The sequence below is a fragment of the Stegostoma tigrinum genome, chromosome 6 (genome assembly GCF_030684315.1).
Source record: "Stegostoma tigrinum isolate sSteTig4 chromosome 6, sSteTig4.hap1, whole genome shotgun sequence".
Lineage (NCBI taxonomy): Eukaryota > Metazoa > Chordata > Chondrichthyes > Orectolobiformes > Stegostomatidae > Stegostoma > Stegostoma tigrinum.
In genome coordinates this window covers 81,262,430-81,287,698 of record NC_081359.1, presented here as the reverse complement: position 1 = coordinate 81,287,698, position 25,269 = coordinate 81,262,430, and the positions used below count along the sequence as shown (strand labels likewise).

The 25,269-nt window shown below is 39.3% G+C and overlaps 1 protein-coding gene across 1 annotated transcript in view; it reads right to left on the bottom strand.

Annotated features, from left to right (window-relative positions):
* The window catches only part of LOC125453048 (relaxin receptor 2-like), a 124,613-nt gene that overhangs the window by 69,667 nt on the left and 29,677 nt on the right, over positions 1-25,269 (bottom strand). Inside the window, exons 2-5 of the mRNA XM_048532098.1 lie at positions 14,971-15,117; positions 13,443-13,520; positions 11,126-11,231; positions 5,879-5,950 (exon numbers count right to left, since the gene is read on the bottom strand). Coding sequence (XP_048388055.1) covers positions 5,879-5,950; positions 11,126-11,231; positions 13,443-13,520; positions 14,971-15,117 — 403 coding nt within the window. The remainder of the gene's footprint in view (positions 1-5,878; positions 5,951-11,125; positions 11,232-13,442; positions 13,521-14,970; positions 15,118-25,269) is intronic.

Below are 25,269 nucleotides of genomic sequence, written 5' to 3'. Positions count from 1 at the left end.
AATGTGAGGAGACCCAATTGAGGTAAAGAAGATGCTAAAGCAAATTGACAAGGTAGACATAGGGAGGACGCCTCCTCATGTTGGAAATCTAGAGTTTGTAGTTTTAAGATAAGGGGTAACAAGTTTAAAACAAATGAAGAGAAATTATTTCTCTCAAAGAATCACATATTTATGGAATTCAGTACTCAGAGTGCATGGATGCTGGGACATGGAATAAATTTAAAGAGGAGATTGATTTGTAATTAGTAATGGGTTGAAGGGTTATACAGAGCAGGCAGGAAAGTGGATTTGAGGCTGAGATTGTATTAAGTGGTGCAGCAGGCTTGAGGGCCTGAATTGCCCACTCCTGCTCCTACTTGTAATGTACTTACTCTTTTCCTTAGTGCCTGCCTCTTTTGGCAAACTTTCCTGATTTTTGTATTCTGCCTTTTCATCAGAGATAATAGGAATGGAAAACATTTCCACCAGTCCTGTAAAATCTGTGGCTACCATCCGATTGCTAGTATTAAACTATTCTTTTTTGCTGATATAAGTACCCTCTTTTCTTCTCTTTGGGTTTCCTCATGATTCTAGGAAGCCTAATGGAGTCTTCTGCCAGTTGTTCCTTTACTAATTGTTGACAACAGTTTGTTTTTGAACCAGTTACTCTTTCAGAACTCATCAAACCCTTTCTGACATTGCATGTATGTTGAGGTCAATACATGTCCAGAAGTTCAAAAATGAGAAATTGTGAATTTGAATTATGTAAACATTTAAACTCTCTTGAGTTCTTTATATTGCAGTGTTACTTCTAGCATGCCATTACTCTTAATACTTATTCCACCTGGCACATGTAATCCTGTCTTTGTTAACTGTAACTTCTGATCCTTCAGCCATGCAATTTGATCTGATAGGGCTGTGCATTCATTCCTGTATCAAGCTGAAAATTAATGAGATATCCATCCCCTGGGAATGCCTTGGGCATCTTCCAAAGGACAGTGTTCTATCACAGTAAATTCTTCGTAAGAGTAAACGTTTGAATTTATCCTGCTTTGAAACTGTGTGCTATTTTTGTACATCTTTTGAGAGCGACTTATCTTTTTACAGATGTAACCTCCATTGTCATTGCTGGACACTAGTTTTGTTTGGAATTTTTGTTGCTTCACAGTTTGACACTGACTCTTAGCATCTGCTATTTAGCCTGCTCTGTGTTGGTTTATCATTTGTGTCTGAAGAGTATTTACAAAGTGGATATGTTTAGTTCCGAAGGCTTTTCTTTACCTCTCATGATTTCTTAATGTATTTCTGGTGTCTGTTTCCAGCACCATTTGAATAGCTTCCTCCAAAGTCAAATCTTATTTGTACAGATTTAAAACATGTTCAATAATTCCAACAACAATTCTGTTTCTCATGAACTTTGATTTCAAAACTCCATCATTCCAGTTTTCCACTAATCTGATGATATGATAAATTAATTATGGAGTCCCTGAATGCTGAACTCTTCTCTTAAATCTTACAGTTCAAGGATTTTGTTTGTTCCCAGGTTAAAATAGTTAGGAAAAATCTATTACGGCTTCTTCAGAAGTATCTGTGCCTTTTTATATTTTGACAATTTATAATGTCACCCTCTATAAGCTCCTATTGAAAACAATAATGTGTTTACTTACTTAGCAGTAGAGTTTAATTTGAAAGCAATTCTACATCTTAAAAACCATGTTCCTCATTATGTTCAGTTTTATACTGTGTTTGGCCCTTCGCTGACATCAAATCTTGATGGCAATATAATTTCTCTTTCTACCGCTGCATGACGTAATTTATTTTATTACTTTAAAATTATTTAAATCTGTAGCATGTCACGGCTGCTTTGCGTTGTTTACCTCAAGGATTTAATGATTCAGCAATAGGTGTAATAAATGTTAGTAGCTTTAAACCTGGTAATCTTTCAACAAACAAATTTTTTTTTGAAGTTCTCATTTTAAGTTCATTAAAAGTTTCCATTCTGTTTGGTAATAGTGTCTCCATATTTTCTTTGCAAGACCAGCTCTCAGTCCATCATGGTTACCTTGTCTTCAGATAAGTTTCCACTCACCCCCTTTATCAGCCAGGGCCAGCTATCAGGGACTTTGCATTTGTTTTGTGACCACAGTGGCACACTCCAGCCCCACCCTAACTTGTAACCTTTAACCTGCCATCAATTGTGTCTAGTAGCCCTTCTATTATCACTGAACCTTCCATAGTTACTACCAAGTCTCAGGACTTTAGAAATAATCATTCCAGTAGAATCTTTACTCTTCCCACAATCATGCTTCACCAGGCTTTTGATATCAATCTCACCTGCATCATATTGCTGAAACATCTTTGCAGCTACCCATCTCCAACCTTGTTTAGCTGTCCTTTAAAGTCTTTTTTTTCTCTTATTTTGACCTTTGCAGGATCAAAGGTGAATGAGGTCTATGGGTCATGTAGAATTGGTATTATTTTGGGCTGGACATAGAGATGTGAACATACCTCACAATAGTTCCCATCCATTTATCACAAATTTTCTTTAGTTGGACTCTGTGAACTCCATCCAGCCCAAACTTCTTCTCACTTTGAGGATTTGTACTTTTGAAGATATTGCATTTTGAAGACCGACTAAGCAAAACTGTTCTTCAATTTTCTTACAACTCTTGTTCCATCATTAACTTCCCTCATTATCAAGATCCTATAATTATCATCTTTCTCTCTTACTCTCCCCTCTGAGCTTACACCCATCACCTTGACCATGAACCATCTGGCCATCTTCTTTTGTTTAGATTCTGAGACCGCCCTCGCAAGAAACCATCTGATACCCAACTGTAATCCTGAATTTCCCACCCTATCACACCCATGAACTCCTCTCACAATGACAGTTCTCTACACTGCACAGTACCTTCAGTTCAACCCATACCTTTGGCAGCATCAACACCGCTATTTAGGACCAACTTTCTTAGCCATTCCTATTGGGAAAGCCTCCCTCCTCTCTCAAGACATCCATCACATCTATGCTTTAAGACATTGTTTTCACTACACATCCCTATTTCTTCCTGACTCTGATAACATGGTCCTTGAGACTGCAGTTCCCTCCCCCATCCCTGCCTCAGACAACATCATCCCATGAGTGACCCTACAGCCTCATTATCTCTCTCCTTGCCTTGGACAGGTCTACTCTGTGCCCATTAGACTGCAGCCTACCTCCTGCTCTTCTTCTGTGCCTTGGGCAAACCTGCCCTGTTGCCTTCTGACTACCGCCTACCAATACAATCATCATCTGTTGCTGAACAATATTCCCTAAACAAGGAAATTGAATTGCTACTCTTTCCAACTCCAACAAGTATACTATCTCAGATTTATATGTCACTTTCATACAGTTGTCAATCTGAAGGTATATATTTCTGGTTTGCACACAAACTTAATGAGAAAAATTCACTTAATTCTGGAGAGATTGGATTTTCATGAGCGTGCATGACATACAAATTGATGCAAAAGGCTTGCTGATAATTGCAAATGGGAAACTTCACACATCTTCAAACTTCTGTGAACTTAGTTCTTTAGTTCCATCTGGCATTGGGAAGCAGATTTTCATCTTCCTGAACAAATATATTCCCTTTCCCAAGTTTCATACTTTGAGAACAGCACAGGATTCCACGTTATCATTCCATTAATCAATAAACGTAATTCCATCTCCAGCATTTTTTTGTTTTCTTAATTGGGTGTGCGCAAGTATTTGATGCATTGCAGTGACTGCCTGATTGTTTGAATAGCTGTTGAAGGCAATGGAGAAGCTGAACTCCATCTTTGCAGAGAGTCTTGAACAAACCTTGGAACCAAGATCTGCAAAATCTTCCATTGCGGACAGATAGCTGACATCACAACCTATTGAGGAAAGGGTTTTGTAGGCTGCCAATCACTGCTATATTAGCCATGATAACACTGTGATCAGAGTCTTCATTTCTGATCTGAATTTCATCATTCAACTAAGATTGACAATTAATAGTTCCTGCTATACCTTCCACATCAATCATGATCCATCTAATTAATGCACTTTTTTCATGCTGTATAAATTGGCATTCTATTTCTAAATTTTATTTCTCATATGGTAATTCTGGGAAGCGCCAGATGAAAAGTTTTGATTTCATGTTTCTTTTCAACAATGTTTGGGTTCTAATCTACCAAGCAATTATCTATCATAACTTTCTTTGCAACATAAAATGCTTCCACCAAAGATCTGAATCATGCAGTGAAACATCTAACTACAAACGGAAAACAGAGTAGGCATAAAAGGGTCATTTTCAGGTTGGCAAAATGTGACAAGGAGAATGTCTCAGGGTTCAGTGCTAGAATCTGAATTATTTACAGTTTATCTCGCACACTTGGATGAAAGGACATAATATATAGTTGCTGTATTTGTCAATGCCACATAATAGGTAGGAAAGTAAATTGTGAAGAGAACGAACTGAGTCTGTCAAGAGATATAGGTAAGTGAGTGCAAACATTTGGCATATAGAGTATAATGTGGGGAAATGTGAACTCATCCACTTTAGTAGGAAGAATAAAAAGAAATATTTTATTTAAATGAAAAGTGATTGCAGATATCAGATGTGCAGAAAAAAATGGATGTCCTGGCTCATGAGTCTCAAGAAGTTAGTATATAGATCCAACAAGTGATTAAGAAGGCAAATGAAACATTGTCATTTAATAGGAGGGGAATGGAATACAAAAGTAGTAGAAATCTTACTAAAGTTGTATAGGCTGTTGATGAAGTCATATCTGAAGTACCGTGTACAATTAGTCACCTTATTTAAAAATAGGCTATAAATGCATTAGAAGTAGTTAAAAGGAGGTTCACTCAGCTGATTCCTGGGCTACAGGGTGTTACAGGCTGGGAATCCTTAGCAGTGCTGAGTGGCTGATCCATATGGCCTTCTCATGATGATCCCAGCATCACAAATGTCAGCCTTCAGCCTCTCCTTGCTGTCACATGGAATGACTCAAACCACATACTTCTACTGGTAAGTGTTCAAAATAAAATCTTGGTAGTTTGTGAACACCTAACAGCTATTAGCAAAGCAGGAAAATTATGACACAACTTGGTGTAGAATCCTGATTTTATTCCTCTGCTGCCACTTTCAAGCACGAGACGTAAACCAATGTCCTATCTAACTTTACTATTTCTTATTCTTGAGGAGGTGGTGGTGAGCTGGCTTCTTGAATAGCTGTAGTTCTTGGGGTATAGGAAAACCTACAGGAAGGGAGTTCCAGGATTTTGTCTGAGCAACAGTGAAGAAACAGAGAAAATTCCAAGTCATGATAATGTGTGGCTTGAAGTAACCGGCAGGTGGTGGTGTGTTCATGCATTTGAAAGTGACATGCAGTTGACAACAGGGTTGCACTGTCTCATGATTAGGCATCAATCATCCAGCATTGAACTAACAAGAAATTTTTTCACTCCCATCTTTTGAACTCAGTATCCCAGAATGTGTGGACACTCTATTGTTACTAGCTTATGAAGGAAACAGGAAAAATTTTTGGTCTTTTGGGGAAAACAGGAATATGTGGATCCGAATGGAAAATAGAGTTAATATGACAGCAAGCAATGAACATTCTCAAGAGAGGAACAGATTCATGAGGCCTATGTTCCACTCCCTACATTTTATGTTTTCTAATTTTATTTAGGAAATATAAAAGTATAAGATTTTATGCAGGATGTTTATGCAGGAACAGTGGCCTGTTAAACTTATTGAAAAAGTAAATTGAATTTGATATTCAGTATAGACTTTAAAAATTAAGCTAGATCATGAAAACAAAAACAAATAAAATTTGGCAGTTATGGAATTATTTAGAAAGTAAAACATAATGCAAACAAAAGAAATACACTCACAACTCCTCCAGGTCTTTATAAATGATGAAAACATCACCAGGCAAACTTTTGATTTTATTGATCTTCAAAGATCTATAAGAGAGAAAAGTGATTTTAATATTTAAAATGCAATTAGTATGGTGTAAAATTTCTTTCAACATATGCAAATTAAACTGACTCCAATAATGTTGTATTAACAATGGCATGTGTGGAAAAAAATGTGCATAATAGATCTTTTATGTATGGCATTAATGCAAAAGGTTCAAGCTACAAAATTAGAAGTGGACTAGAATTATTACAACTATGATCCCAAGACAGTAGCTACTGCTTAACCTGTGGAGAGTCTCAAGGTTGGGGTCAAGATCTTGCAGTCTTGAGATTAGTTCTTTGATAATGTGGGGTCATGGCCAAGCTGTTACAGTTAAATGAGGAACTGTAGTTTCAAAGCTTGATGGGATCAGGTGGCACTCTTGTGGCACTGGTAGAATCCCTATTTCTGAGTCAGAAGCTCCAGGGTTCAAGCCCCACTTCAGAATTTGATGGCCATGGAATGTGCATTTATAACTTGTCCAAATGACTTGTTTATCAGATTGTACGTTCTTCCAATATGCCTTTCAATATTCCAATAAGGGTGAACGATTCCTGGTCAGCCATGCAGCAGGTAATAGTAAACCATTGTAGAAATTTGCCAAATCTAACCATCAATTCAAAGTTCATGGCCAGCAATCCCCTTTAGGGCACAGTATCTAGTAGAAGATAAAATTGCCATAGTCTTACCAGACAAGAAAGCTGTTCTCACAATAAAGGGAGCTGACTGGTTATGGTTGAACATGAGGGTCACCGCACCTTAGGTGTTGGGAGAGGTTGAGTGAAAGACCCTTTCATGGTACACAGAGAGAGAGAGATAGAAAGGGCAATGTTTTGCCTCTCCGTAGCTGACTTACAAATGGCCACAAGTAGTAGATTAAAGAGGATGACTACTCATGTTGTAATCTCCAGTTTACGCCCAGTGCCACATGCTACTCAGTATAGGAATAGTAAGATAGGTCAGATAAATGCTGTAGGGGGAGGGCTTTAGAGGTTTGCATCATTAGGACAGTTTCTGGCGTCAGTGGGACATGTACCATGTGCAAGCTGGATGGGTTGCCCCTTAACTAGAATGGTTTTGCTCATGCTGTTAAAGGATTTTAAACTAACTTGGGGGATAGGAACACAGACTAGATATAAGTCAGGAGCAAGACCCAATCAGATAAAGAAGGAACGCTAGGACAGCCCAGTTGATGGAGAAAACTTGGGTGGGATAAGGAGCGTGGGAGGATCAGAAATCTAAATCATATCTATTTAAATACAAGCAGTCTGAACTGGTAAGCTGGGGGAACTTAAGAGTATTGATCAGCATGTGAGAATAGGCTATTGTTGCAATCATTGAGATGTGGTTAAAGGAAGGACAGGGCTGGCAGCTCAACATTCCAATGTATAGAAGTTTGGTGGAGTGTGGGGGGAAATGTAAGAGGGGCAGTGACTTTACATTATTGATCCAGGAGATCATCACTACAATAATGAGGGAGGATGTCCTAGAAGGCTCTTCAAATGAGGCCATCTAGGTAGAGCTTAGAAATTTTAAAAAAGGGGCTGTTACCTTCCTGGGATTAGACTATAGGCCTCCCAATGGCTAGATGGAGATAGAGGAGCAGATATGTCAGCAAATCAGAGATGGGTGTGAGAGGAATAGGGTTACAGTTGTAGAGGATTTCAACTTCGCTAACATTAACTCAGATTGCATTAAAGTATTAGGCAGAAGGAGGAATTTTAAAAGTCCATCTAGGAGCTTTTTGAGCCAGTACATGAATAGCCCTACTAGTGATGGGGCAGTGCTAGATCTAATCCTCAGGAATGAAGTCAGTCAAGTGGTCAATGAGTGAGCATTTTAGGGATCATGACCATAACTGTAAGTTTCAGAGTCATTATTGATAAGGATAGTGTAGATATTAGTGTCTAAACTGGAAAAGGCAATGTCGATATCATTAGACAGGATTTAGTAAACACAGACTGGGAGCAGCTACTTGCAGATAAGTTTCCATTTGGAAAATGGGAGCCTTTTAAAATTAGTACCCAAATTAGTACTGTGGGAGTTCAGGGCCATCGTGTTCTTCTCAAGAGTGAAGGGCAAGGGCAGCAAGTCCAGGGATCGCTTGATGTCTAAGGATATCAAGAGTTTGATTAAGAAAAAGAAGGAAGCACATGTAGGATATACAGGGAATTAAAAACAGGGGAGGCCTTCCACAATAAAGAGAGTGTAAGGGGAAATGATTAAAAACACTAGGAGGGCTAAGAAGGCCCTGGAAATATTTCTGCCAAATAGGATTTCAGAAACTCCAAGGCATTTTATAAGTTTATTAGGAGTATGAGAACCAAGGAAAGAGTGAGACTTATTAGAGACCAAAGGTGCAACCTATATATGGACCCAGAGGATGAGGGTGAGATTTTACAAAAAATATTTCTCATCTGTCTTCACAAAGGAGAAAGACATTATAGCTGGGGGTGTCATTTGGAATGGTCAGGTTCTAGATCATGGTAAGATTAATAAGGAGGAGGTATTAGATGTTTTAGCAGATATAAAAGTGCATAAATTCCCAGGGCTTAATGAGCTTTATCCTAGGCTGCTACGGGAGGAAAGGTAGGATATTGATGGAGATATTTAATATTTCACTGGCTAATTAAGGGAGACATAGATAGGGCAGCTCATGAGAATCTATTCTTCATGGCAGACGTGTCTAAGACCAGAGAGCAAAAGTTCAAGATGAGGACTAAATGGATCAGAAGAAACATTTTTTCACCCAGAGTCTCCATTCCCACCTCCACTGAGAGGGCAGTGGAAGCAGGTGTTCTTGTAACCTACCAGCAGTATCTTGATGAGCACTTAAAACACTGAGGCATAGCAGACAATAGACCAAGTGGAACCAAATGGGATTAATGTAGTTTTTTTGTATTTTTTTGCTGTGTAACCAATGACTTTATAAAATGGAAGGAGAGTAGACTATATGATCATGACTGAACTTAAGCTTCAACATTCCTTTCTCATCTGTTCCCTATATCCTTTAATTCTCAGAAAGAACTATCATTTGTCTATCCCAGCCTTTATACAGAGTCAAGAATGGGGTATTCACAACTAGGGGGAGCAACGGCCTAATGGTATTATCGCTGGACTATTAATCCAGAGACCTGAATAACGTTCTGGGGACCTGGGTTCAAATCACACCATGGCAGATGGTGGAAATTGAATTCAATAAAATATTTGGAATTAAGAATCTAATGATGAGCGTGAATCCATTGTCGATTGTTGCAAAAACCCACCTGGTTCACTAAAGTCCTTTAGGGAAGGAAACTGCCATCCTTACCTGATCTGGCCTACGGGTTGACTCTGAACTGCCCTCTGGGCAATTAAGAATATACAATAAATATTGCCTAGCCGGTGACCTCATCCCATTAATGAACATTAAAAAAAATCTATAAGTCTCTGGGACAAGGAATTTCAAACATTCACAACCCTTTGAGTGATGAAATTTCTCCATATTTCTAAATGATCACTCCCTTATCCTGAAACTGTGCCTTCATGATCCAGTTTCCAGCCAGCAGAAAAAAGCTACGTGTCAAGATCCTACAGAACATTGCATATTTCAATGAGATAAATCTCATTCTCCCATATTCCAGAAAATATAGGTCAAATTTACTCAACTTTTAAACCATTTCTGAAGAAGAGTCATACTGTACTCAAAACATTTATTGTGCGTCTATTTCCACAGATGCTGCCAGACTAACTGAGTTTCTCCAGCATTTTCTGCATTTGTTTCAGATTTCCAACATCCACAGTATCATAGAATCTTAGAAAGACAGCGGTGAAGATTCAGGGATCTCCTCCTCAGAACATTGCCAGGTCTAAAATACTTTGCTCCATGATTGGCAATAAAATGTATTGCTGTAAGAAATTGCCTCTCTAATGTGCAGCAGTGGGTGTAATCCAGAGATTGATACCTTTACTTCCTCCCGAGCTCCTGAAATTGACAACGGGGCCTCAAGTTATTTCCGTCCTATGTTGTGCATTGCAACTTCTAGCTGATTCTTTCTCCATCAAAATTCTTTCCCCATCCTGTTGGTGATGTCTTGTACCCTGGTCAGGTACGTTAGGGACATTTAAGCGACTCTTGGATACGCAAGTAGATGATAGTAAACTGAAAGGGATGCTGGCTAGTTTTGATCTTAGAGTCAGCACAACATTGTGGGCCGAAGGACCTATACTGTCCTGTATTGTTCTATGTCCTATGATCTAATGAGGGACCCATGCTACTTCTACACATTGCTGTTATCCTCATTTGTATTTCAATGCTGAAAGCTGGTTTGAGAATGTCATATTGCTTTTTGTATCCTGGTCCTGACTGCCTCCTCCTTCCCTGCCAGATAGCCACCTGCTGACTGTCCTCCTGAACTGTCCATAATTACGGAGTGACTTCCTTCTGGCTCAGCTGTTGCAGGAAAGTCTGAACTTCCTAGCTATCCTATGGTGACTCCAGTTACTCCTCAAGCTTAGCTAAGTTTGAGATGGAGCAACTGGAAGGCGTCCTACACACATAGTACATATCCAGAACCTCATACCTATTGTAGGATTTGTGGACAATATCTACAGTGGCCAATAAGCTTCCTTAAAGTAAATCTTTTTCACTCTAATTAGTTACTCTGATGCATTTCAATCTTAACAATGCATTAATATCAGTTGCAACCACATACCTTATTATTGAATAATCCGTAAAGTTAGGGACATATTGAGCACACAGCTTTGTCGTGAAATACATGTTTCTTCAATCTTAACAGCACAACTGAGAGGAAAAAACATGATTTTCAAGAACCCTATTTAAACCATTGTTTTACTATATTAGAATAAAGTAAAATCCTATTACTAGCAACATAATTTTATGAAAGAAGGGTCCCAACCCGAAATGTTAGCTTTTCTGCTCCTCTGATGCTGTCTGGCCTGCTGTGTTCCTCCAGCTCTGCACTATGTTATCTTATAATTTTATGAAAATCAGTTTTTTATGAATGCTGTAACTGTGTTAATTTCTTTTCATGTGAAATTATTAAAGAGATCCTGTGTGAAATATCTTACATCCTTTCTAGAGACAAATTCCACAATTTAGCACTGAAATGTGTATGAAGGGCTTTCCATTGTTTTAAAAGACATACCACAATAATGGGATAAATAATGAATATACTTACAGTAAAGTTACATTTACTGAAACCTTTGGCACATAGCGAAGGTTCACATCTACACATTCCAACTCTGTTTCCTGGCAGTCACATTTCTGTGGGTAATCCTGAAGTACTGTAAAAAATGTGCATATCATTCGACGTCTGAAACAATTCTGTCCAACTTTTGTACAACTTCTATAGTTCCTTCTTTTCATAATTATGTTAAGACCTAAAAGGTAGCCGACTAGTGTATGGATATTCAACCAGGTCCAATTAAACTACACTAGAGGATTACTTTTGTCTGCCAACTTACTAACACCATAAGGCAAGGCAGTCAACTGTTCTTAAAATGTATTGCTGGTTAAGCGAATTCAGTTTTTGATTGGGCCTTGAAATGGACTGACAGATTCCTCCTGAATCAGGCAGAAACTTTATTCAATATTTAAAATTCTCATGCTGGTGGTCAAATATTTTCATGCCACTGTACCCTCCACCCCACCACTACACATTTATCAATACGAAATGGGGAGATTTGGGCTGTTTTAATCAGAATAGAGAAGGCTGAGTGGAGATTTGACAGAGGTGTTCAAAATCATGAAGGGTCTGGGCAGAATAGATAGAAACAGATTCCATTCTTGAAAAGATTGAGAATGAGAGGACACAGTTTCAAAGTAATTAGCTGAAGACACAAAAATGAAATGAGGAAAAAAACCTTTCCAAGCAGCCAAGTTGTTAAGGTCTTCAAAGCATTGCCTTTCAGTTTGGTTCAACTGAGGCATTCAAAAGGAAATTTGACTGTTACCTGGAGAGGAAGAACATGCAAGGTTATGGGTAGAAGGTAGGAGAATGACACTAGCTGAACTGCTCATGTAGGGAGCTGCAGCAGTCACAATTGCCCAAGGGCCTCTTTCAGTGTTGCAATGATTCTGTGATTCTATTTTAAATTGTAAATGTAAGTAATTGTTGCTAAATTAAAATTTTATTCCAGTAATAATAATTTTTATATACCTATTGGCAGACAGTGCATTACACACACTCCTTTCAGGGATAACAGACCTTGGAGCAGTCTGAAGGATTCACAAAACAAGATCCCTTAAAACCTTATAATTTTTAAAAGGGATCTGTCAAGCCACTCAAGAAAAATCAACTTACGATCCTCAGTCAGTCCTCAGAATTGCTTTCTCTTCATTCTTCTATTAATAGAATCATGATGTAAATACAAGAGTTCCACCTCTCTCTGATAGGTGACTTGCTCAGAATGCATGAGCAGTTTGCTGACAACATGGAAATAAGGCTTGCTGTGATAATTAGTTGAGTATTGAATGGATTCCAGGAGACAGCCAGTAGGACTTAAAAATGTTTGCCAAATCCCCGTGGAATTGGGCACCTGAAAATTGCCTTCACAAAGTTTAAAACTAAATTGGATTTCTTAACCCTACAAAATCCTATTACAATCTTACCTATCGTGAGTATAACAATATTCTGAAATCTTAGTTCCAAACAATAATTGGAATGAGCAACTTTTAACTGTCACAATCCTTCCCCGAACCATGTTAATTCCTAATTGAGAATAATAATTCCTAATGCCTAATTGAGAATATGTGATTTGAGTAGAATTATTTCATCCAAAATAAGAAAAGAAATCAAGTGACCACTGAGGTGGAAAAATATTCCCTTGGATCAGTTTACCAGTAAACTGCTCCATTCATTTCTTCATGAAACTTATGATATGTGAAGTTCAATGGAATGGCCCTATAATTAGGACAATTGTTTTTAAAAAAGCTTGAAATTATACTTATGAATGTGCTAACAAAATTATCTTCATGTGGGATTACTACCATATTATTCTGTTGTCCAGATACCCTGGGAAATACCATCTGAAACATCCTCAGTGGTTCAGTGAGAGAAATGTGAGCTTGAAGTTAGCCTCAAAGATAAAGGAAAATAGCACTTGATCTGTCTGCCTAAGGTGATCACTGAAGAACATAATTTACTTTTCATTCTTCTCTTCAGCCCAACTGGTTACTGACCTTTCCTCCTGGATCTTGAATGGCACTGTGAGATTACATTTCCTAAGTGGGTCAAATGTGTCTATTATTTTGTTGATCATATGGGTGCCAGCCCAAATATTTTTCGGATCCCATCTCCGTGAATGGGACCAAAGGAAGGCAGAATTGGTCTGTGGGAATTCCATTTCATTAACTTCTGGCATTGGAATGATTGCCAAAATTTAAAATCTGAACTAACATTCCAGTTCCACCAGGTTAAAAACAAACACACATCAGGAATACGTAGATACTTCTTTTGAGAACTGATGTTTAAGTCTAAAATCTAAATCACTTACGACAATCTTCTGATATATTTTCATTGTGACTTGGAGTGAAAAGGTTTTCAAGTACACCTGCCAGGCCAGTATTATCATCTAGAATGATAACAGAAAACTCTTCAATGAATTTTAGATACAAATATGCATTTGAAGTTACTGTAGAAACATTCTGCTTTTTTCCAGATTAAAATCAAAATTAAAATGGTAAACAATCAATTGATTACCCTGAAGTAAGCTAAGAATTTGGGCCAGAAGACAAAAAAATAAATTTATTGTAAGTGAACTGAGAACACATATTCAAAAAGAAACTTGCTTAAGTATATTTGTATTTATTTATAAATGTGTATATTGTATATTTATAATAAATTAACAAAGAAAGTAAGAACAAACATATTAGTGTAATTGAAACCAAATTAAACACAAACGATGCCTGAGCGAAAATACTAAGTGAATTTCAATAGTATTTCTCAACTTTGATTTTCTTAACCATTTAGAATCATTGAAGATGGAAACATAAATGCACAACACGGCTGACTTTGATGCTGCTTGGTGCTGGGTGAGAGTCCAGCATCCCTTTTAACCTGTCTTGTAGCTAATTAAGGACTCCCCCATTGGAAGCCTGCCAACCACTGAGGAGATTGATGGCAGCACAGCCTGAAGGCAGGGCACCTGGAGAGGCCATGCAATGAACCAAAAATTGGTCAAGACCACGCAGGTAATTGCTGTTAAATCCTTTGAAATATTACAAGGCACATCAAAGATTCCTGGATGCCCCCTGTATAGTGAAGTTCCAAGGGTGTGTATCTTTCTCATGCAAACAGTGCTGACGGAGGTGATACGTGCAGGGTGTTTGAAATTGAGGAGGCTGGAGGGAAGTTGGCCTTGAAGTCGTTTTTAGATTTTAAAGGCTTGCACAATTCAGGGAGGAAGGGTATCTCAATGTTGAATGCTGCCAATGATACCAGCTCCAGTTTTGGGAAAGTAGGTCTCTCCAAACGCACCACAGATTTTCCTCATTTTATCCCACTGCAGAACTAACATCAGCAAATACAGCCACTAGTCCAAAGGACCACTGACAAACTCTGAAGAGACAGAGTCAGAAGGTGCATTGTCACATCCTTGCTCTGCAGATAGCACCAGCACAAATACTAACAGTTCAATGAGTATGTCTGAGTGTCGGTTCCACAGAATCCACACAACAGTGAGCGCATCACAGGCACAGGACCTGCTGTCAGAGAAGGAGGCAGACAAAGCTACCGAGACTTGAACAAGTATTGCAAGTGAGCTATAGACTAAGCCCCAGTCTGAATCAATAAACAAGAATTTCTATCAAATTCATACTGTGCAGCATAAATTTTCTACATTGTATGACCTTGCAACTTCGCACAACTTCTATTGAATAAGCATTTAATTAAACAAAAAACATGTAACAACATGCCAGATTATTGTAATTATTCCACAAAGCCTTTTCTCAAACTGGAAGTAAATGCAACATAATAAACAGGTTGATATGTTACTCTATTTTAGATTATTAAAAGTACATTACCACAATCTTCCTCATCAGCTCCATTTTCACAGTCTTTAACTTTATTGCAATGTGATGACTGAGGTGTACAAACTGAGAGATTGCCACATGGGAAAAATCCAATTGGACAATTAGGATTGGGAAGAATAGTTTCTGGCATTGCAAATTCTGAAAAGGGAAAAAAAGAGAATCAATCATTGAAACTGTTTTACTTAAAGATCTGTTCTTGTGAAAGATGGTCACTGTCAAGTTTATTGAACTATGTAAAGGATTTCAGTGAATTAATAAGGCGATCAGGATGTACAAAATGCAAAGATTACAAATTGATACAAAAGGGAATAACCTGTTTGACGAGTGTTGTCACCCAAAGTGATTTTATTTACACGTTAAAGAGCAAAATAATTTAAATATTATCCTTTTCAAATTTTATTCTATTTTCTTCACTTGCAGGCTGCGACTGTTGCTGAGATTCATGTGCAAGCCAGGATAGCAAGTATGAGATTATTTATTCATAGTTGGCATTACAGTCAAGCCAGATCCTTTCATCATAAAGGTCAGAAGACATAAATAACCTACTAAATGGGTGGCATCACTGTGGCACTGCAGGAGGTCCATGATGGACATGTCCACCCGAAGGTTGCAGGAACAGCAACTCATACTCCGCTTGGGAACCCTGCAGCCCAATGGTATCAATGCGGACTTCATCAGCTTCAAAATCTCCCCTTCCCCCACCGAATCTCAAAACCAGCCCAGTTCGTCCCCTCCCCCCACTGCATCACACAACCAGCCCAGCTCTTCCCCTCCACCCACTGCATCCCAAAACCAGCCCAGCCTGTCTCTGCCTCCCTAACCTGTTCTTCCTCTCACCCATCCCTTCCTCCCACCCCAAGCCGCACCTCCATTTCCTACCTACTAACCTCATCCCACCTCCTTGACCTGTCCGTCTTCCCTGGGCTGACCTATCCCCTCCCTACCTCCCCACCTAAACTCTCCTCTCCACCTATCTTATTTTCTCTCCATCTTCGGTCCGCCTCCCCCTCTCTCCCTATTTATTCCAGAACCCTTACCCCATCCCCCTCTCTGATGAAGGGTCTAGGCCCGAAACGTCAGCTTTTGTGCTCCTGAGATGCTGCTTGGCCTGCTGTGTTCATCCAGCTTCACACTTTATTATCTTGGATTCTCCAGCATCTGCAGTTCCCATTATCTCTCACACTTGATAGTTTCAGGTTCTAGTGGCAACTGAAGATTTGTAGGAGCATTTCCAGTTAGAGTGTCAGTATAAGAAGAGTTACAATCCCAGCTGATGTTACTACTGGACAAGTCCGATACCCAATTGAAATTTAGTTTAATAGTTTATTTGTCTAATGAGGTACATACACAAGGGAGCAATGCTGCAGATTTAGTTTTAACAATAAAGTAAAAGTTTATACCGGAAAAGAAAACATAATAAAACAAATTAAACAAAGCTATATTCATATAACACAATTTGAAAGCTTTTCAAACATAGAAGAAAATAATATATTCCACCTATGTCAACAGCATCCATTTATGTACTCAAACACTAAAAATAATTTGCTTCTCTTTCACATCTGCAGCTTTCACTCAATTGTTGCTTTCAATTCCTGGTTTTGAGAGTCTAATAGCCTCTTCCTTCAGTTTTCACACATCTGAGTTTAGACTTTCAAAACTTTAAATAACTCATTCAGCAATCTAACTAAGCATTTCTGGTCTGAACCTTTTAAAGTAAAACCCCAATATTGAGATAATGTATTTCTAATGTTCCTCAATGAACTCCTGGCTTCAGGAGAACCATGTTCTTACATCCAACAACAATTAAATCTTTGGTGAACTGAAACCAAAGCATTCCAAGCTTTGAATTTTTTGCTAAAGCAAAAACAAAATCAATGCTGATCCCGCTTCAATTTTTTTTCCTGCTGTAAAACTCCCCAAATGTAAATAAACTCCCATTAGCAGTCCAGAAACTCTTTTTCTCATACTAGTTTTAAAATAAAATCATGGGCCCAGAAATACTGATGAGTTGGTCATGAAACACTTTCAGACACATAACCAAAACACATATGCCACCTGTTCAAAATCCAGCAATAGCAGACAGGGAATTATAGAAAGAGATAGAAAAATTTTGAGGCTGAAATAAGAATCAAAGATCAATAATTTAAACTGCATATCTTGTGGCAAAAATTTATTAAGGCTGCATGCATAACACTTTATTTTGAATGTTGTAGAAAAGGTCAAACATTCTTTATCAGGCCATGAAAGGTGCACAATGATCTATTTGCCTATCAGAAGGCAGCATTACTATTTACAGACATCAAAGTTATCAAGGGAAAGCTATCCTGGTTGGCGAAGTGGTAGGACAGTGGCAATGTCACTGGATTAATAATTCAGAACCCCAGGCTAACATTCTGGGATCTGGGTTTGAACTACACAGTAGAAGATGGTAAAATGAGTAAATACACTGGTGTATTCAACAGGACTTCTTTGATGAGGCCTAATTGTTCATATTGTAAATCATCAAAGCGTAAAACAAACCTCAGGTAGCACTTGAAGAAGATCTACAAATTATAATAATTACTTTAATCTGAGAAAAAATAAAATTCTTGAAAGAGAAAGATTGAATACAAGCTCGTTATCTAGGGGAATCTATAGGTAATTTCATTAAGAATCACTACAGATTTGTGGAAAGTGACGGCAGAGATTTGAAGTCAGAACTTATCAGAGATAGAATTGGTGTTGGAATCATTGGTGAAACTTGGCCAGATTTTGCGCAGTCCAAGGAAGATTTAACTTTGGAGGCAACTAAGATGATTGTGCTGGAAGCAATATCACAAATCAAACCTTGGGAACATATAAACTGATTCTAAAGGCTTCTATATATGTGTGGAGAGAGAGAAAAAAAGCTAGTAAAGACAAGTATCGGTCCCTGACAATCAATCAGAAATAAAGTGTTATAATAAGGAATGAAGAGGTAGCAAACTCAGCAAACGTTTTGTTTTATCCATTACCTTACAAACAGGTACTCTTGGCAAACCGGCAAAAAATATAACCCTCAAATACTATGATGTTCAAGTATTTATGCTATTAATAAAGCAAAACAGCCATTTCTATATCCCTTGCATTATGCTTTTGTTCCTGCATGTTTTTACATTGATTTTAGGAGGTGTGTTGACGTTTTTACACAGTTTTTTTTGAGGGATGTCGAAGCCAGTGGATTAGGTTTATTTCGCCTTTCAAAAGGCTTTCAATAAGGTTCCACGTAAAGGATCAGTACGTAAAATTAAAGTGTTTGGGATTAGGGATTGTGCACGACTTGGATAGAGAACTATCTCTAGTCTGTCTGTTGGTAAGACAGGAAACAAAAACAAGGAACGAACAGATCTTTTTCCAAGTGATAGCCAGTAATTATTGGAGCACGGCAAGGATCAGTGCTTAGACTCTAGCTAGTCACAATATATTGCAATGATTTACATGAGGGAACTAAATGTAATATTTCCAAGTTTTTAGACAACAGAGCTGGGTTATAGGGCGAATTGTGAGGAGATGCAGAGATGCTTCAGTGTGATAAAATAAAACAAAGCACAGTAGATGCTGGAGATCAGGTTAAACAAATACAGAAGTTGCTGGATAATCTCTGCTGTTTGGCAGTATCTGTAGAAGGAAAAAAAAAGTAGAGTTAACATTTTGAATCCCAGTGTTCTGAAGAAGGATCACTGGACTTGAAACAATAATCTGCTTTCTCTCCACAGATGCTGCCAGACCTGCTGGATATCTCCAGCAATTTTGTTTTCTGTTTGCTTCAGTGAGATTTGAACGTGTTGACTAAATAGGCAGATGCATCACAAAAGAAGTAGAATGTGGATAAATGTGAGATTATCCACTTTGGTTGTAAAACAGGAAGGCAGATTGATATCTGAAAAGTGATAGGTGGGAGTAAGAGGAGGTACAATGAGTCTTGGGTGTCCTTGGTATGAGCCACAGAAAGTAAGCAAGTAGGTAATGAAGAAGTCGAATTGTATATTTTGCTCTTCCTAGCAAGATTCAAATCCAGGACCAGGGATATTTTGCTGCAATTTCTCAGAACCTTGGTAAGACTATACCTGGAGTATTGAATCAGAGATAGTAGGAACTGCCAATGCTGGAGAATCTAAGATAACAAGGTGTAGAGCTGGATGAATACAGCGAGCCCAGCAACATCAGAGGTGCAGGAAAGCTGACGTTTCAGGTCTGGACCCTTCTTCAGAAAAGGGGTCCTGGAATATTGAATGTGGTTTTGGTCTCCATATCTGAGATAGGATGTTCTGGCTTGGAGGGTGCAATGTATGTGTACAGACTGATCCCTGGGATGCTAGGACTGACGTACGAACAGTGACTAAATTGATCATGACTATATTTACTAGAGTTTAGAAAAATGAGTAAGGATTTTGATAGAAACCAAGACTAGAAAGAATAAATACAGGATGGATATTCCTAATGGCTGGAGAGTAGAGAGCTTGGGATCACAGTTTAAGGATGCCAAATAGGCCATTTAGGACTGTGCTGAGAAATTTAGTCACGTAGAGAATAGTGAGCCTGTGGAATTTCTGACATAGTAGTGACACTGACTTTAATATCTATCATCCAGCCTTTTGAGCCTGCTTATTGTCTGTGTTTTGGAAACAAAGCACCTCATAATAAGCAGAGGGATGAGATAGGTTAAGCAAAAACATGGCAGATTGTATTTAACATGGGAAATTATGAGGGTATGCACTTTGCCAGGAAAAACAGAGGAGCTCTATATTACTATAATGGAGAAAGACTGTAGAAAGCTACAGAACAGAGTCCTTGTCTGAATCACAAACAGTTAGCATCCACGATGAGGGATAATATGGAAGGTAAATGAAACGTGGGTCTTTGTTTCAAAGGGAATGGAGTATAAAAAGTTTGTTAAAAACTACACAAGACACTTTTTAGATGACTGCTGGAACAATAAATATTATCTAAAGAAAGATATACTGCCATTGGAGGCAGTCCAGAGAAGGTTCACTTGGCTGATACCAGGGCTGGAGGGACTATCTTATAAGGTGAGGCTGAGTATTTTAGGCTTGACAGGTTAGATGTGGAAACATTGCTTACCCTTGTGGATAGTTAAGGACCAGGAGGGTGTAACCTCACAATAAGGCGTCACAGTTGTAAGACATTTATATCAATGAGCATCCCTTTAATTTAAATATTGATATGGTAGCAAGTGTCATTGTTTTGTCTGATTGAATACTGTGGTTGAAAAAAAAACAAAAGTTACAGTGTATGGGGATGAAAATACATGATCCTGGTGGCATAACTCTCAAGATTAAAGCTATGCTGAAAGCAACTCCAGGACAGCAACAACACTGTCATCTACCTGCCAATGGGGAAAATTGCCCAGGTATATCCTGTACACAAAAAGCAGGACAAATCCAATATGGCCAATTAACAACCCATCAATCTGCTTTCGATCATCAGTAATGTGATAGAAGGTGCCATCAACAATGCTATCGAGCAGTGCCTGCTTAGCAGTAAGTTGTTGACTGAGGCCCAGTTTGGGTTTCAGGAAAGTTCCATACCACATTGCAGCCTTGCTTCAAACGTGGACAAAAGGGGTGAACTTCAGAGGTGGTATGAGAATGATGGCCCTTGACATTAAAATCGCATTTGACTGGGATGCAACAGCAAGGAGCTTGAGGGAAACTTCTTCCCTGAATGGGGACATACCTCGCACATAGGAAGATGGTTGTGGTTGTTTCAGGACATCTAGACAGTGTCGTAGGCCTAATCTACTGCTCCTTCAATGACCTTCCCTCCATCTTCAGGTCACTGCAGACTCAACAAGTTCTCCAGTCTGTATATTGTAAAAGGCTGAATTCAAGAGCAACTTTAGAGCAACTGAAATGTTGCAGGTGAACATAAATCCCTGACAGGACTTTGCCAGTAAACACCCTGGCAGCAATCTTACGGAGGTCTGAGTGAAACAAGATTTGTGATACAATCAAATGAGAAGATGAATGAAACCTGTCAGGTAGATTACAACTTCTTAAAAGCCATATTAACAGCACAACTTGGCTCAATATTCAGCTTCCCATGTTACCAAACTGATCAAACAAGCTAGGCATTGAGGGTTCTCAGCAGGGAAATCAGGGTGGGTACCTGGCAATTTAGACTCTCTGCTTGTTGCTCCAAAGGATGTTGAGTTGAACACTAGGCACCAACAGGGCACAGTCTGCAGACACTGCCCATACACACCCTCCATCCACAGAATTGACATTCAACATGTGCCACCTTTTTATGAAACTTCATGGCACATCCCCAACACAATGGACACTTCTGCTCTTCACCACTGTAACATGAGCTGTAGCAGCAACTATCATTGGAATGCTGCAGCCAGGACACAGTGCACTCGGGGACATGCACCCAGCTAATTCACTGGATCAGGGTACATTTCCGGACCCTTTGCTCACTGTATTATTCATTCACTTTGAGCCTACCTGGATGCTCACTGCATCCCTGCTTTGCGTTGTATTATCTTGATAAGCAGATGATGCAGAATCTTTAATATTTTTTAAGGCAGAGGTAGATAGATTCTTGATTACCAAGGGGATGAAAGGTTATCAGAGATATGCAGCAATGTAGAGTTGAGGTTAAGATCAGATCAGCCATGATCTTATTGAATGACTGAGCAGGCTCTGAGGGTTGAATGACCTTCTCTTGTTCCTTGTTCATATATTTGTATAAGTAGCAAGTTGTTCCAGGACATGTGCAAGGTCAGATGTGCTAAAATTGGATGTGCAGGACACCATCATGCCATTAATTATCCACCCTGTCATTACAATGTTAGGATGATGGGGAGTTAATGATGGATGTTTGAGAAAAATTGCTGGGTTCCAGGAAAAAAATCCCTCCAAAAGAGTAAATTTGTGGATGACACAAAGATTGCTGGATGAGGAAGAAGGTCTTAGGTTACAGAAAGTTACAAACAGATCGGTCAGAGGGGTAGATCAGTAGCAGATGGAATTTAACCCTGATAAATGTGAGGTGATGTACTTCGGAAAAAGGAACAAGCTAGGGGAGTTCTCAATGAATGGCAAGCCACTAGGAAGTTCAGTGGGATCTTACCTCCACAAATCCCTGAATGATAGCAGCTCAGGATAATAGTGTAATTAAGAAGGCACATGGAACAGTTGCTTTTATCAGATGCGGCATGGATTATAACAGCAGGAAGGTTATATTGAAGATATCCAGAACTTTGGTTAGGCTGCATCTGGGGTACTGGGTGCAGTTCTGGTCACCATACCACTGGAAGGATGTAATTGCACTGGAGGAGATACAGAGAAAATTCACTATGATGGTGCCTGGGATGGAGCAGTTTAGCTATGAAGAGAGGTTGGATAAGCTCAGGTTGTTTTGTTTGGAGCACAGAAGATTGAGTGGGCATTTGACTGAGATGCATCAGATTATGCATGTCATGGACAGATGAATAGTCGAAGGGTCAACGAATTTTAAGGAGATAGGCAGGAGGTTTTAGAGGGGATTTGATGAGAAATGTTTTCACTCAGACGGTGGTAAGAATTTGGAACCTGGGGAGAGTAGTTGAGGCAGGTAACCTCACAACCTTTAAAAAGTTGGATAAGCACTTGAAATGTCATAACTTTCAAGGCTATGGTTCTAGCACCCAAAAATGGGCTAGTGTTGATTTAGTGTAGTTTTGTGGGTACAAACCCGATGGGCCAAAGGGTCTATTCTATGTTATGTGATTCTATGTTAATTCTAACCTGCATTCCACCAAAAAGAAATAAGATTCCAACCTCTGAAATGGTTCCACATTTGTACAATTATCTTATCTTGAGCGACTGTCCCCATTACACTCCCAATCACACCAGGATCCCAGGCCCTTCTCACATTACTCTTTAATGCCCCTGAACTCACTCCACGACCCTCTTCACTAATGATTTAGGTTTTCCAGTCCCAAGGTTTTATGCCAGAGTTCATTATAACCAATGAGATCCCGCCACAGGCTGACATAACACTTGATACATGGAGAAATTGCCAGAAGCTTTATCTCTGTACCTCAGCCACACATTGGGGAATGAAAATTTCACATCTGACCTAATTAACTTGCTGTGTGATCACCTTTCTCACTCTTGTGGGCTCTTTACACCACCTAGCAATCCCCTCCTCATCAATGCTTCAACTCCATATCAAAAGAGTCTCAAGCCAGAGTCTTACATTTTTTGGCACTGCTGTTAGGAATGTCAGTACTGCACTAAGTTTATTTGACCCTGCACACAGCAATGTATTCGAAAGGTATACATTGATGTGATTCATGTACATGCCTCTGATTACATCCACTGTGTCAAACTCAAATGTAAATCAATAGGTTTCAACTCAAACGTATTGAATAAACTGCCCAATGAATGTAAAATTTATTCATATAGATAATTATGGTACAATGTCTAGGAGGTATATAAAGAAAAGGCCACAGTTGGCCCATAAACATTTTTAGTTCATTTGTGAGATCAAATGATATTTCTTGGCACTTCAAGCTTCTGTGCTCACTTAGACTGTGATTAAACTGAGCATGAATGCAATTCCAAGCTGGGGAGCTTATAATGGTAAACACCATTATTTATTTGTAGGTCTGAACATTGTGTCTTTAAAAGTAATGAAGTGGAGCAAGTACTCAGTGGGGAGTACTTATTTTCAGCAAGAATGACAAGTTAGGAAGCATTGAAGAGGGAAACTGAAAAGCTGCAACCATGACCAAGATAACTGCTGCTCATAGCACTCCTTCACAGAATGTGTTTGACAGGTACTTGTCAACTTATTGGAAGTTATTCAGCTGTATAAATTTGCACTTCCCTCCCGCCAGGCTTCAGCGCAGCATGGGAGCAGAATTCTGAAGCTCCACCTCACCCTTTGGATGAGAAACACGAGGAGTAACAGCACCAATTGGTCTGGAGCAGGAGAAGGAGCACCAACACCACCACAATAATAAGTGATAATGGAACTGCAGATGCTGGAGAATCCGAGATAATAAAATGTGAGGCTGGATGAACACAGCAGGCCCAGCAGCATCTCAGGAGCACAAAAGCTGCTTCTCCTCAGCTATAGGCTGCTCCACAGGACAGAAAGAATGGGCACTAGAGATTCAGCCTGGAGGAGCTGAACCCCACTCTGCACAAAACCTACAGAGGATCAGCTCTGTTAATATGGATGAGCACAGTTCCTAAGGAGGCTCAGGTTGATCACAACAGGCCATTACTGACAGCTGTAGCCTTAAGGGCTCCTTCTCTGAGTCAGGTGAGAATGCAGTCTCAGTGGTTATCAAGGTGCTAGCACTGGAGGGATAGCAACTTAAGATCTCTTCCCCTCCTCAAGATTGTGTGCTTTCATTTGCAAGAAATTAACAGTGAGTTATGAAGTTTGTGTGGGTATCAGAGCAACAGGACATTTTCAGAAGATGACTGTGCGTAAGAGGGTAATATGCTAAAGATGAGGAGTGCTTTGAGAGAGAGAAATTACTGGAGCTGCAAGGAGTGTTAGTCTGAGGAGTAGTAAGAGCTGCCAATGCTGGAGTCTGAGATAACAAGGTGTGGAGCTGGGGGCACACAGCAGGCCAGGTAACATCAGAGGAGCAGGATAGCTGAAGTTTCAGGTTGGGACCCTTCTTTAGAAAGCAGATTTCTGAAGAAAGGTCTAGACCCGAAATATCAGCTTTCCTGCTCCACTGATGCTGCCTGGCCTGCTGTGTTCCTCCAGCTCCACACCTGGTTATCTTAATCTGAGGACTGATGTGCAGGAGAATGCTGGAAGGTTCAGAGTGTAGTGCTTGGTAGCGAAAAGTGCTATCTTAGTTTAACCAATGTCCTGAGATGCTAGGTCCTGATAATTTTTTTATTCATTCATTGGATGTTGGCATTGCTAGCTCAGTCAGCATTTATTACCTTTCCTAATTTCCCAGAAAGCAGTTAAGGGTTAACCACATTGCTGTAGGTCTGGAGTCACATGTAGGCCAGACCAGGTGAGAATGACAGATTTCCTTCCATGAAGGACATTAGTGAGCCAGCTGGGTTTTTCCTGACAGTTGAAAATGGTTTCATCGTCATCATTAAATAGAGAGTTTTGAGAAGATTTGTAGCTCAGGTTGAGGTTCTGGATGTGAGTTTGCTCGCTGAGCTGGAAGGTTAGTTTTCAGACATTTCGTCACCATTCTAGGTAACATCATCAGTGAGCCTCCGACGAAGCGCTGGTGTTATGTCCCGCTTTCTATTTATCTGGTTAGGTTTCCTTGGG